The sequence below is a fragment of the Engystomops pustulosus genome, chromosome 1 (genome assembly GCF_040894005.1).
Source record: "Engystomops pustulosus chromosome 1, aEngPut4.maternal, whole genome shotgun sequence".
Lineage (NCBI taxonomy): Eukaryota > Metazoa > Chordata > Amphibia > Anura > Leptodactylidae > Engystomops > Engystomops pustulosus.
The window spans coordinates 235,619,708-235,633,527 of NC_092411.1; the positions used below are offsets into that span (position 1 = coordinate 235,619,708).

Here is a 13,820-nt window from a genome sequence, read left to right on the forward strand (position 1 = left end):
GGCTTTCCCCTTACTGGCCTTCAGTGCCGGTGTGGTTTGAATTTTTTCTTTTTTTGCTGATTGTTCCTTTTCTCTTATAATTGGGTCTTCCTTTTCTTGTCCTGTCTCCCTTCCCTTTGTCCCTTGATTTGTCTTCATACTCTTGTACCCTTTTTCCACTTGTCCGGGTTCTTGTTGTGCCCACTCAACAGTGTCTCCTCCTGCAGACTCCACTGATGTTTACAGACCAAGCTCAGCATGACGTCATTATGGTTCTCAAGTTCCCCTCCAACTCGCCGGTCACTCACGTAGCAGCAAATACTCAGCCTGGGTTGACCAGTCCTGCGGTCATTACAGTCACTGCTAACAGACTGTTTGCAGTGAACAAGTGGCACAGTCTTCCCGGTGAGTAAAGGTCATCTATGTATCATGTTTTAGAAGTAAAATGGGAAAATTGGTGAAAGTTATATATTTATTTTTTTCCGTAAGGATCAAAATATGTAGGGGTCAAAAATGATATTTTGGCACTTCATATGGCACACAATTTAGGGGGCAATTTACACCTTGGAAGCTCTGGTTTTTCATTTGAAGTGTTAAATGGAGGTTTTCTATGGTCTTATGTAGGACGTTAACATGCAGTTCTATATAGAAATGGATACAAGAGTTAGCGCTAAGTTTGATTTATAATTATATTTCTACCCCTACATTGGTACCCACCACTGGTTCGTGTGCCAGGATTAATTCTGCAGCAGGTCCTGCCTGGTGTATTCATTATGCTATAGTTAAAGGGAATCTACACCATGGACCTTATTTGTACTAAAGACCGGTTCCAGGAGACCATTACAGGATCATTGCAAATGTTTTTTTGGTTTTTTTTCTGCCTTTTCTAAACATTTGAATTACAGTATAATTGTTGTTACCTAACATACCGTGCACCCTGAAAGAAGCCTCTGTTAAGTTCCAGGGATTGGCCTTTGGTTTGCATGCCTTTTAAAAAACATGTGACTTGTCTGTGTTGCAAACTCCGCAGCTCTCAGCCCCCATCTTTGTGCTCATGTAGAGCTTTTCCCTCCCCCCACTGACATAAGCTCACCAGGCTGTGACCTCTGTGAAGGAGCAGGAGGGAGAAGCTCTACAGGAGCACAAAGGTGGGGGCCGGTAGCAAAGGCGTGAGCAGCACACACAAGGCCCAAGTTTTTTAAAATGCATCCAAACCAAAGCCAAATCCTGGGACTTAACAGAGGATTCTGTCAGGGTGCAAGGTAAGTTAAAACACATAATTATTTTGAAATGCAAATGCTTAGAGAAAGCCAAAAGGCAATGTGCAGTGCAGCTTTAATGGACTTCTACAACCTGTCTTTAGTGAAAATGAGGTCCTTGGTGACAAGTTCCTTTTATCTCATTGACTCCTTGTCGTGGAGGCAATGCAGGGGGAAAAAACTGGCATTCAAGGCATGATAAATGCCCCTCATGGAATTAAAGGCTCTCATTACATAAAGCCATATATAGCACCATACTAGTTGTATGCCATATTCCAAGTGTTAGAGTGGCCTTGTAGTACAGCAAATTATATTTAAATGCAGTTTAATCACCTACTGAGTAGATGATTTCCGGTGGGAGGAACCATCCGCATGGGAAACATTAACCCTATGTGCAACATTGTACATAAAATATATAAAAACTCATAAAGCAAATACAAATACAAGTTTTATGGAAATTCAGATTGCAACATACTATATCAAATTTTATTTGAAATGGATAATATGCTATTCCAGGCCATATAAAATTTTATATAGATGTAATCCAGTCACTGCATAAATACCTATCTCATAATTTACATAAAATATCAAGATGTTATTTTCTCATGATCAAAACTTCGTCATATACTAAAACCACGTGGTGCTTTTAAGCAGATCTATCATAGCCATTTGTGAACAACAACAAACAATATAGCACTAAACCTGCCATGCGACCTTTATATCTGACATCGTCCTGCAAAATCCCATCCCACACAGCAGCATCGAGAATCATATGACTACATACACAAAGCCATTAATCATTGTCATGAGGAAAGATAGATGGGGGGGCACCGCTTAAATTAATAACAGGTAAAAAGATCTATTATGTTGTACAGACCTTGAGGATTCCACGTATTTAAAATGAACAACCAATAAGTTTATCTATGAAAATGTTTTTAATGTAGTGGCTGCTTCACAGATTCAGGGGCACTTCTTTATAGCCTACACAGTTGCTGAGATATCGGTCCTAGTATCTGACCATTATAATTGTGTGTACTGTCAGAGAGGAGGTTTTGGAGCATAGAAGGGGGCATGTGTTATGATAAACACTCAGACTCTATGAAGATTATCATAACACATTCCCTCTGCACCTCCTCTCTGACATTACACAGGATTATAATGGCCAGATACTGGGACTGATATCTCAGAAACTGTGTGGGCTAGAAAGAAAATTCAAAGTGCCACATAATCTGTGAACAGTAACCCCTACATTATGGTATGCTAATATTCACAGACAATATGTGAAATGGTGAAAGGTCCTCTTTTATACAACATGTAATGGGAAAGTATGGTAAGAAATAGCATAAATTGCTATTTGAAATATCTTGGCAAATGCAGTGGGTACAGAAAGTATTCAGACCTCATTCAGAGTACACTCTGCAGTCCATCTTGACAGGAAAAAAAAACTGAGAGGTAGATATTTTTGCTAATTTATTAAACAAGAAAAACGGAATTATCACAACGTAATCATACGTATTTAGACCCTTTGTTGTTATTATTATTGTTGTGTTATATTTTACTCACATTCTGTTCCTTCTAATCCTTCTTGAGATGATTCTACTCCTTCATTGGAGTCCATCTCTGTTTAATTAAACTGATTGGAGTTGATTAGGAAAGGCACACAGGGGTCTATAAGACCTCACAGAATCCTGAGGATTATGGAACTGCCCAAGGAGCTCCCAGACTGGCAAGGCACAGATATGGCCGGGGTTACAACGGAATTTCTGCGGCACTCAAGAGCACAGTGACCTCCATAATCCTTAAATAAAAAGAAATTTGTAACGACCACAATTCTTCCTCGACCAGGTTGTTCAGCCAAACTAACCAATTGTGGGAGTGGCTGAGCTCCAGAGATATGGGAGAAAGTTCCCTGAACTCAATGATCACTGTAGCCCTCTACCAGTTAGTGCTTTATGGCAGAATGTGCCAACGGAAGCCTCTCCTTAGTGCAAGACATATGAAAGTCGCGTACAGTTTGTAAAAAATGCATGAAGGACTCCCTGATTATGAGAAATAAGATTCTCTGGTCTGAGGAGGCAAGTAGTGACCTGCCAAATACAATCCCAACAGTGAAACGTGGTCGCAGCAGCATCATGCTATGGGGGCAGGTTCAGGACAACTGGTTGGAATTGAAGGAAAGATGAATGTGGCCAAGTACAGAGATATCCTGGATGCAAACCTCTTCCAGAGTATTCTGGATCTCAGACTGGGCCAAAGGTTCACCTTCCAACAAGACAGTGACCCTAAACACACAGCTAAAATAATAACTTGGTGGCTTCAGAACAACTTTGTTACCATTCTTGACTGCTCCAGCCAAAGCCGTAACCTAACCCCAATTGAGCATTTCTGGAGAGAAATTGGCTGTCCATAAACTTTCACCATCCAACTTGAGGGAACTTGAGAGGATCTGCAAGGAAGAGGCAGAGGATCCCTGAAATCCAAGTGTGAAAAACTTCCCAAGAAGACTCCTGGCTGTACTAGCTCAAAAGCTGCTTCTACTCAATACTGAGCAAAAGGTCTGAATACTGAGGACCATGTGATATTTCAGTTTTTCTTGTAGATATTTTTGAAAATGTATTAAACATTTTTGGTGTTTTTCTGTCAAGATGGGGTGTTCAGTATACAGGCAGTCCCCGGGTTACGTACAAGATAGGGTCCGGAGGTTTGTTCTTAAGTTGAATTTGTATGTAAGTCGAAACTGTATATTTTATAATTGTAGATCCAGACAAAAAAAACATTTGGCCCCAGGGACAATTGGAGTTTAAACATTTTTTGCTGTAAAGGGACCAATGATTATCAATAAAGCTTCATTACAGACACCTTACAGCTGATTATTGCAATCTGGGACTATAGTAAAGCATTCAGAAAGCTTCACCAGAGGTCAGAGGGGTCTGTCTGTAACTATGGGCTGTCTGTAAGTTGGGTGTCCTTAAGTAGGGGACCGCCTGTATATTAATTAGCAAAAAATGAACTTTTTTGATCTTATCTTTTGGCTGCAATGAAACAAAGAGTGAAAACTTGTAAGGGGTCTGAATACTTTCAGTATTCACTGTATTCACTAATATATCAGCGCATACAGATTTTAGAATATCATGACTAGTAATATTTTATAAGTAAGAGAACTCATTTCATATATTGCTCTGCTTTTGTGTCTTGCTGCTTAACCTATTGTCTGTGTGTGGAGCATCACATGTACATTTTTTGTGTAATCTTGTAGATGTGCCCTTGTTCTAAAGCGTTTTTTCCTCCCTCTAGCCCATCAAGGTTCTGTTCAGGACCAGCCGTACCAGCTGCCGGTGGAGATCGATCCTCTCATAGGTCTGTCACTTTCTCCCCTCTCTGCGATTCATTAAGCTCTGTATGGTAGCCCTGAAGTGTAGATTACTGTTGTTTTTCACTTGCCAGTTGCCTGGAATGGAATTCTCCTGATAAACCATTTGCATGCAAATTGGAATGCAATGAGCTGTGGCTATGCTGGTATTTCATCAACTCCCCCTCGTTGGCTTGCCTAATTTGAACAGGCCTAGGACGTGTGTCACCGAAAATTAATATGGATGCCGTAATAATGTGTGATTGAGAATGGTGCATGAAACACTGTCAGGATAATATTGGATCTTTTCATCACTCAGACTTGTTGATGAGCAGGAGCGAGGCCCTGTTATGATGAATTGGCATTCAGTAATGTGCTGGAGCGGCATTTTTTTTTATCCTAGGGAAATTTTCATAATAACAGGAAGGTTCTTCTCTGTGAGGTGAAATAAAACCTTGATACCAGGGCTTTATTGTCAAAATCAATCCTTATTTCCTTACATGCTTTACAAGTGAAAGCAGAAGCTACAGCTGTGTGTGTGTCTGTGTGTGTGTGTCTGTGTGTGTCTGTGTCTGTGTGTGTGTGTCTGTGTGTGTGTGTCTGTGTGTGTGTGTCTGTGTGTGTGTGTCTGTGTGTGTGTGTCTGTGTGTGTGTGTCTGTGTGTGTGTCTGTGTGTCTGTGTGTGTGTGTGTGTGTGTCTGTGTGTCTGTGTGTCTGTGTGTGTGTCTGTGTGTGTGTGTGTGTGTGTGTCTGTCCGTATATATATACGGTGTGTGTATATACATATATATATATTTATATATGTGTGTGTGTATATTTATTTATGTCTGGGGATATATAAGTGTGTGTATATGTATATTAATTCATCTCAAGTGAACGTCGATTCTGCTGAGTCTTTCTTTGGTGTACTGCCTACTGTTTATTAATTTATTTATATATGCAAATATATATATATATGTGTGTGTGTGTTTGGGGTGTGTATATGTGTGTATATATAGTGGGGTGTGTATATGTGTGTATAAAAGTGTATATTTGTGTGCATATATATGTGTGAGCGCACGGGTGTATGTATGTGTAAATAATGTCTGTTTCTTTTTCTCCTAACCTCTATTGATTCTTATTTTTGTCATGGTAGAAAGAGAAAGTGTTGAGAACGTGCGAGCATGATATTATGGAGATGAATAGATGATGAATAGGTGTGCAGTACATTACGGTTTGTATGAGCATGTGGAGTATCGTCTCATCCCTGTCTGTCATTGTCTGCTCTTCCCTTGTGTGAGGAGTCAAGATGATGGGCAATGAGATATGGTTTTATCCTCCTCAGAAGTAGAAAGCAGCCCTTGTGTGACTTATAGTGTGTTCTCTGACCGATGTGCAGGGGATGGGAATGGATGAGCTTCAGTTCATTATCATAGAGTTTGCTAGCCTTCCCTATCAGCGTGTCCCCTGATAATAGTAAAGCTCTGCTCGCTGGCTAAGAAAATAAAATGCATTGCCGCTTATTGTAGGTAGATTGAGTCTGCTTGGCAAAAAGGAAATGCTGAGGTTGTTCATATACTGTACATGTGTATATGTGTGTGTGTGTGTATATATATATATATATATATATATATATATATATATATCTCATGTATATAATATATGTGTGTGTGTTTGTGTGTTTTTTAACTGAATTTTTAGAGGTATTTAACATACAATTTTATTCTTTATTGTTAATTTTAAATTTTTTTAGCTTATTTTATATTCTTTAGTTCATTCTATTATTCAATACAAGTACCGTAATTATTTTCCCTCTCTTCTTTTAATTCTTATTTCTTCACACATCCTTTATCCCTCAAGTATTTTTTTTTCTAAATGTTTTAATCTACCATAGAATGGACAATTTGTGTCTTTCGTGCGTGTTTCTATTTATACCATCAAGGCCTGATGTTAATTGTTCTTTGGATATTTTACTAATAATCTATGAGGAGGCTATTGCTGGGAGCACAGTCCTCTGGCTTTTATAGTTTTGTAGTCAGGGATCTGTTTCTTTCATATAGTTGGGGTCCAGTGGTTACTATAATGCTCTGTACTATGTAGCATGTTTTGCAGTGTATATACTAGTTTACATTAGTTAACACTGCAGAGGCCGAAATGGTTACATTTTCCATATTTACTGGTTATATTCATAGACCATAGTACATAGACATTTATTCTGCTATAATGCGTCCAGATAGTGAGATGTTTATACAATTTGTGCACGTTAGACGTCCGACGGGTCTGGGAGAATCTGAGTTATCTGACACTATGGAGAAAGACACAGATGCGGGAAGATAGAACAGGGACAAACCAATGTCACGAAGAAGCTCTTTTTATGTAATGTTAGTCGAGATGTAAATCAGTGCAGGCGGTTCTGGAAAATAACAAGCTTGATGGCACCCGCAGAGAAGAGAACATTTACTTACTAAAGAATTTGATGCTGAACAAAATGGAATGAAGGAGTATTGATGTTGTAGCTACTTTCATTTTCCCGGCGCATAAACATATCAGTTTCTTTTGTATAACTCATGTCTACAGTGTAGTCTCACTTTCATCTCTTATACAGCGTATTAACCTTGAGACAGGGAGTATCAGACATGGTAGTACGTATGTATCCCCACTGCTACTTGATAATTCACAATTGATGAAACGCAGACATTCACTTTATGCGCACAAACAAATCAACTTTAAAAAAAAAAAAAATCCTATACCCAAAAATTTTTTTGTATTTTTGTATTTATCCTTTTTTAATTATTTTTACTTTTTCTTTTCTAGTTCAGTGCCTTTGCTGGTTCCTATTGGTCTAAGTTTCCTTGGTCACAGTAGTTGTGTCCCTCTTAACCTATATAACCTCTGCAGCCAATCAACAGACTCAAAGGTCTCATTCAATACACTGGTGAGGCCAGTGATCACCTTCAGTTCTCATTTTGGAGATAGTGACGTTCTAGAGATGTCTATATAACACACTGGTGCACATTTACTTACCTTTCCACATCGCGATCCCCTATCGGGAATGTCCAACGCTCATGGATTGTGCCGCGATTCACTACGAGCGTGCGTCTGATATCCGGCATGTGTCGTTCCCCGCTCAGGTCCGCCGGAGTTCACCTCTTCTTCATGGTGCATGTTAGTGCATTGATTGCGACGCTATTTGAATATTAAATCCCGCGCTCAGTTTGAATCAGTTGGATCGTCCACCCCACGATTTCTGTCACATGAAAGGCGGCGCCATTGTGCCAAAATCCGATCGCGTGGGACACAATTCCATTCCAAACATACACGTACACACACATATATACACTCACATGACAGGTTGTACTTTTTATTGGCTAATTCTTCTGTGCCTTTAGGTTATTTACTTCACTGGAACATCAATTCTTTCATCCTACGTTGAATTAAAATTTCATGGTGTTCTCCCATATGGCATACATAGCATACAGCAAAATGCCTTAAATGGGGTAAACTATTGCAGACCCATAGGCCTTCATCTGGCTCATTGCTGCTATGAGAACACATCAGGTGACAATGAACAGGATATGAAGGATAGGAACCCCTCAGATGCTGTATTCATTAGTTGGAGTAGGTGGAGATGTGTACAGATTTGGTCTTCTGTGTTTAAGAAGAACATAGCTGAACTAAAGATTGTACAAGAAAACCAATCAAGCAAATTCCAAGACAGACTATCAAAGCTTTATTTTTCTGAGTTTGGGATAACACTTTGTGCAACTTAAAGGAAATCTACCATTTGTTTTTATGCATTATGAACCAAACACACCTTGAGAATGCTGTAGCAACACAGACGCAGAAACATATCTTGTTTAATGCCTAAACTGAGTGGATTTGCTGAAAAAAAAATTTATAAAATTATGATGAGGCTTTGTTGCTCCTGTGGCTGCCCCGGGGCTTCACCTCTTACCTTAATTATGCACTGCTTCAGAGAAGCTGTATTCACTGTGTTGTCACTGACAGGCAGAAGTCTTCAATCACTGCACTATCCCCCAGCTGCTGTGTATGTGTCATCCAGCTCAGGTTGATTAGTCCTGTCTGGAGAGTTCAGGAGGCTCCTTTAAATGTGTTTATGTAGGGCAGCCAGCCTGCACCCAGCTCCGTAATTTAATAATTGATTTTTGAGAAAAACCACTCAGTTCAGGGATTAAACAAGATATGTTTCTGCATCAGTGTAGCTACAGCATTGTCAAGCTATGTTTGGTTCTCAATGCAGAACAGAAATGGTAGATTTCCTTTAACTACAATGTAAATATATTGAAGTTCATTGCACTGTTCCGAAAGGGGCTTAGACGCCTTGAAAATAATAATATTACGGAATATGGTTACTAGATTTCTTGGAAATGGACATTGATCCAGGGATTTATTCTGAATGCCAATTATGAATTTTTCCGTTTAAAATATGGTTACTTATCTCTGCCAAACTTAAATACTTGTAGGAAGCCTTAAGCCCCACGGAATATTAAAATTGGGTTGGAATAACACAAATATTATAACTCCTGTAACATTGGCTGCTGAATACTATGTTATAGTATCCTTATGTTCTGGATGTTGTATACCGCTTTTTTTTTTAATCAGGTCTACTGTGTATGTATATGTATTGTATGTATTTATGTTTATGTATTGCCTTTATGTTTGTAAGCATATAAATTATGCAAAATGGATGGTTAGTTTTTTCTGTTTCCTCTTTGAGGCAGGAGCAGAAAGTCATTCCTCTTTTACGATAGTTCTGGTGCGATTACGTCTGTTTACAGTTGAATAATAGTTTTTGAAACTTTAGAAGGAAAAAACGACCTGTAAGGGAAAGCAGTCATAATGCTGTCGCTCAGACTCTTAGAGCTGTAATCCAAATCCCTGGCTGGAATAAACTACAATACTGACTTGTTTACCCACCAGAGGAACACATTATTGCCTCGTAAAGAAGCACAACGGTCCTTATTATTCGCAAGGCATCAAAACCAGAGCTCATAGCAGCAACCTGCATTCTTTTTGTAGCGTTACAGCTCAGATATCCAAATGGTCTAGCACTGCATATAAAGTGGTTTAGTGTAGTGTTTAAGCATGAATATTTTGGGTTACATTCTCATACAATAATTTTTTTATTTTAACATTTTATTCCACTGTTTTAACTAAAACATAGTTATAATATCCCTGAAATTAAAAGAATAAATGATCATTTTATTTCCCATATACAGTGGAGTACATTTTATGGCCATTTTATTGATAATTGAATTATAACTTTTTATATTAAAGATTTAATTCTATAAATTCCTGATTTACCAGCGTATGAGTAGGTGTGGGTTTAGGTATAGTGTTAATGCCACACTTTAGTGCGGTTTTGGGAACTTCCTCCTGATGTTGCAACACCTTTAAGCCCTATGTAAACTCCTTTCACTCATGTGGTTTTAAGCATTATGCAAAAGATAGAATCATGCAAGACATTGGATTATGCAATGTTGTTCTTTTCATTTTTTAACTAGAAATTATTTTTTTTTAAGATTCATGTTAAGGATTTGACTAATCTTATTGGAATTGGGGAGACTCCGATTATCACCCTAAGGGCAAAATATTGGTGAGAAAAACAAGAATCCTGTATTGTATTATGGGAAAACTGGTATCATAAATATCTAGAGCCCTCTGTCTCCAATAGACTCTTGAAATTTATTTAAAAAAAAAAACCAAAAAATTAAAAACTCCTAACATGCATCTTTATAGGGAGTTTATATGAGATATTTCTGAACAGCCAGCAGTTTGAAGCGCCATATTTTTTCTGGACCTGTACATAAAAAGTACCTGCCATCTTGACTGATGTATCGGTATCTGTTATGCCTCCAATAAACGGACAACATGATGTTACCATCCTCCTTGTCAAAGGATTGTCCTTGCACAGTCCGGTACCACCAGCACGTAAGAATGAACCCCCAATTGCTAACACAGTTCTCCATTTACTTACCGGTATACATTTGTAGGGGGGAACCAGTGTAAGTCATCTTTAAAAAAAAGAAAATTTATGTGCAAAAAAAACCACTTCAGAGCAGTATTAATTCATTATTTCTTCCTTCTTTTTGAAAATATTTTTAATTACATTTTTTATTAACATTTTATAGCAAAAAAAGACACCCAATGTTCTGGCGGCTACCTTGCACAATATATAAAGTTACAATGAAAACAGCAATACAGATACAGAAGTACAGCTCGAAGAGTTACAATAGTAACATAACAACACAATAATGGTGGTGTGGGGATGGTCTAGAAGAGGGAGGCATTCCACATAGTAAATGCAAAATGCAGGTACACTCAGTAATAATACCATCATACATTCCAAAATATCCACAAGTCCCTAGAAGATTTACATCAATGGGAACAGGCATGTTGGGGTTTAGTCTTGGACATTGAGATTCAAGTAGTCAAACCATTTTTCCCAGGTTCTTCTACAAACCTTTAGTGAACCTGCCCTTTAGATGCATTATATCTTCTTGGGAATGATGTGCAATTGAGAATTAATATGCGCAAGTCTCATTTTTGTAAACAGAAATTCTGGCTTTCAAGTCTTCCAAATAAATTATTATTATATTATAATAATTATATATCAATGACTAACACCAACTTCCGATGGGAGTCCTCATTTCTAGACCAGTAGGCTCTCCCTCCAGATGTAGTTTACAAGTCCCGAGTTTCATTCATAAACATTGTGATTGCTCAACAAAGGAGACTGTACTAAAGCTATGGTTTATTGTAGTCTTCCTGTTTTCCTAGGATTTGTACATGGGATAGCCGTGTTTAGCAATAAATTTGAAGCCGTCCAAGGATTGCTCATGAGAGACATGTCGGCAAAGCTCGGCCAAGTAAAAGTAGCTATTTTTCAAAGAGTGTTTTATTACTGTTAGCTTGGTTTGGAAGGCGAATGGAATTTAATGTAGAGGAAGGATTAGAAGCGTCTTCTGTTACAATTTCTGACTTTCATTGGAGCAGTTTCTCTCCTCTTCCTGCAATATATTTATTAGTAATGTGCTGCTGCTCTGCTTAGCGATGCCCGGATCATGTTGTTGCACAAGACAAGCCAATAACTCACTCTTTATCAGCGTAATTAGGGCAGATACTTGTTGCTAAAGATGTTTTCACTGGATGATCTAGTGGATTCTCTCTCTTAAACTGGTCAAGTGATGGAGGTTTGTTTCCTTCTCTGTATGGACTGCTAATTCAGCTTCCATTTATAGCGTTACTGAGTATCTAGAAGAATGGGAAGCATCAAAAGTAGTAATTGTTGATGTGTTGTATATGTTTTTGTAGCTAACAATACTGGGATGCACAGACGGCAAATCTCAGACCTCCTAGACCAAAGTATCCAGGTCCATTCTCAGTGCTTCGTGATCACTTCCGACAATCGCTTTATAATAGTTTGTGGCTTTTGGGACAAAAGTTTTCGTGTGTACTCTACAGACACAGGTAAGTCCTACTTGTGTGTATATGTTTTATATCTCTCATTATCCTGGCTACCTTTTCTCTGTTATAGCCTAGCGTGTTTTATCTCTTTCTCCTGGTTTCCTTATCATCTCTGGATGTTATACAGTATGTAGCTAATGTTTAGCACATTTTACAGCTTAATAAATAAAAACTTTTATGGACATTATTCATGCAGGGTTACAATGTTTGCCCCTTTATTTGTATAATATGGGGGGGGGGCAGACAACATAACCCCCAATACGTAATACACAAACTACACAATGCTATGTATCATTAGGAATGATAACGCCATACATACATACATACATACATACATACATGTTTTATCTCTTGCATAGAGTGTACCATATGTAGACGTTTTTCACGTCTGCGGTTTTTTTTTCCGCCTTGCTGGTATCCATTATACGCCAGATTTCTTGCTTTATAATGGCACATTTATGAGAAATACTCTACCTTACCTGCTAAATGCCCTTTTTTCTTACATTTGAAGCATTTCACAGTATTTGTCTTGACATGTGGGACACTGGATTAACACGTCTGTGAAAGCTGTTAGAGAAGAAACTCTACCGCGTGTTTCTGATTGTTTAATGGCTCCGGTTCTTTTAAAATTCCCAGAGATTTTTTTTTCCCTTCCCTTTAGTTTGGTTGGAGCTGTGCACATTTTAGTCATCTTGTGACAGACAAGCTTGCATCCTCAGAGATTGGGAAAATACTATTGCTCTGTAAGCAGCAGGGCAAACACGTGCACACCCCATGTAATGCATCGCAGCGCAGCACAATAAGTGTTCTATTCAATTATACTCTATCACGTCGGAATAAAGGGCCCCTTTTCTTTTTTAGCATTCCTTGTTTTGTTTTTGTACTTGTAACAGGAAATTCTTGCGGCGTAAATCATTTTTTCTAAGTAGAGCCAATACAGAAAAGGCATCATAAACCCTCTCCTGGCAGTGGGAATTATTTTCAGGCGGCCTTTTACATCCAGCGGTGCTAAGGGCCTGTGTCTGTTTTCCTTTTCTCCTTTATTTCTTTTTATTTGCAACTGGGCTGTCAAATAAAACTGAATAACTAGAAAATGTGTTCTGTCAAAAAAAGGGAAATATTGTTGTTTGAGCTGATGTAATATTTTCTGCTCTGTACCAAGAGCGCCTCAGATTACAAGATGCATGGAAGTGCATTTATTAAAAGTAAAGGTTCATATTTGATTAGTGTCTTTTTATTTTGTGTATAGTAATCATTTTAAATTTTATTAATATATTAAAACCAATATTTTTTTTGTCTAGTAAACTTGTCTCATAAATTCCACAATTCACACCATCAATTGTAGGCATAAAAAAAAAAATCAAGAATCAGGATTTTTTTTTTTATTACTCTTGTATCCTAATGACAGATATTATTAGCTAAATCTTAATGACGTTATAGTGATAATTGCTTTTGAACAGGTGCGATTACACATTTGAGGCTGACCTCAGACTAGTGCTAATTGCTATCCTGCACCTGTTGTTGCAGAATTAACCCCCCCTTCCCCAGTCAGTACAGGTATCGGCTAGTTATTAGCGGTAATATACATGCGGTATCTTTACACTGGGTACAAATGTGTTATAACACATTAAAAGTGCTTATACTATGTGCCCTACAGAATGGGAATGTACTGACGGCTGCAGACTGAGGTTTCTCAACATAGGTTATAGGTTTATTGAATCTAAGGTTAGCCACACAAATTGTGGATAGTTCATGGCCCTGTTAAA

The 13,820-nt window shown here is 38.2% G+C and overlaps 1 protein-coding gene across 4 annotated transcripts in view; it reads left to right on the forward strand.

Moving 5' to 3' along the window:
• The window catches only part of LRBA (LPS responsive beige-like anchor protein), a 358,816-nt gene that overhangs the window by 313,431 nt on the left and 31,565 nt on the right, over nt 1–13,820 (forward strand). For 3 of the 4 annotated variants that reach the window (XM_072121481.1, XM_072121491.1, XM_072121499.1), the window contains 3 exons: nt 192–384; nt 4,533–4,595; nt 11,902–12,057. In XM_072121481.1, the coding sequence (XP_071977582.1) occupies nt 192–384; nt 4,533–4,595; nt 11,902–12,057 (412 nt within the window). The remainder of the gene's footprint in view (nt 1–191; nt 385–4,532; nt 4,596–11,901; nt 12,058–13,820) is intronic. The other variant, XM_072121508.1, reaches the window with a different exon arrangement.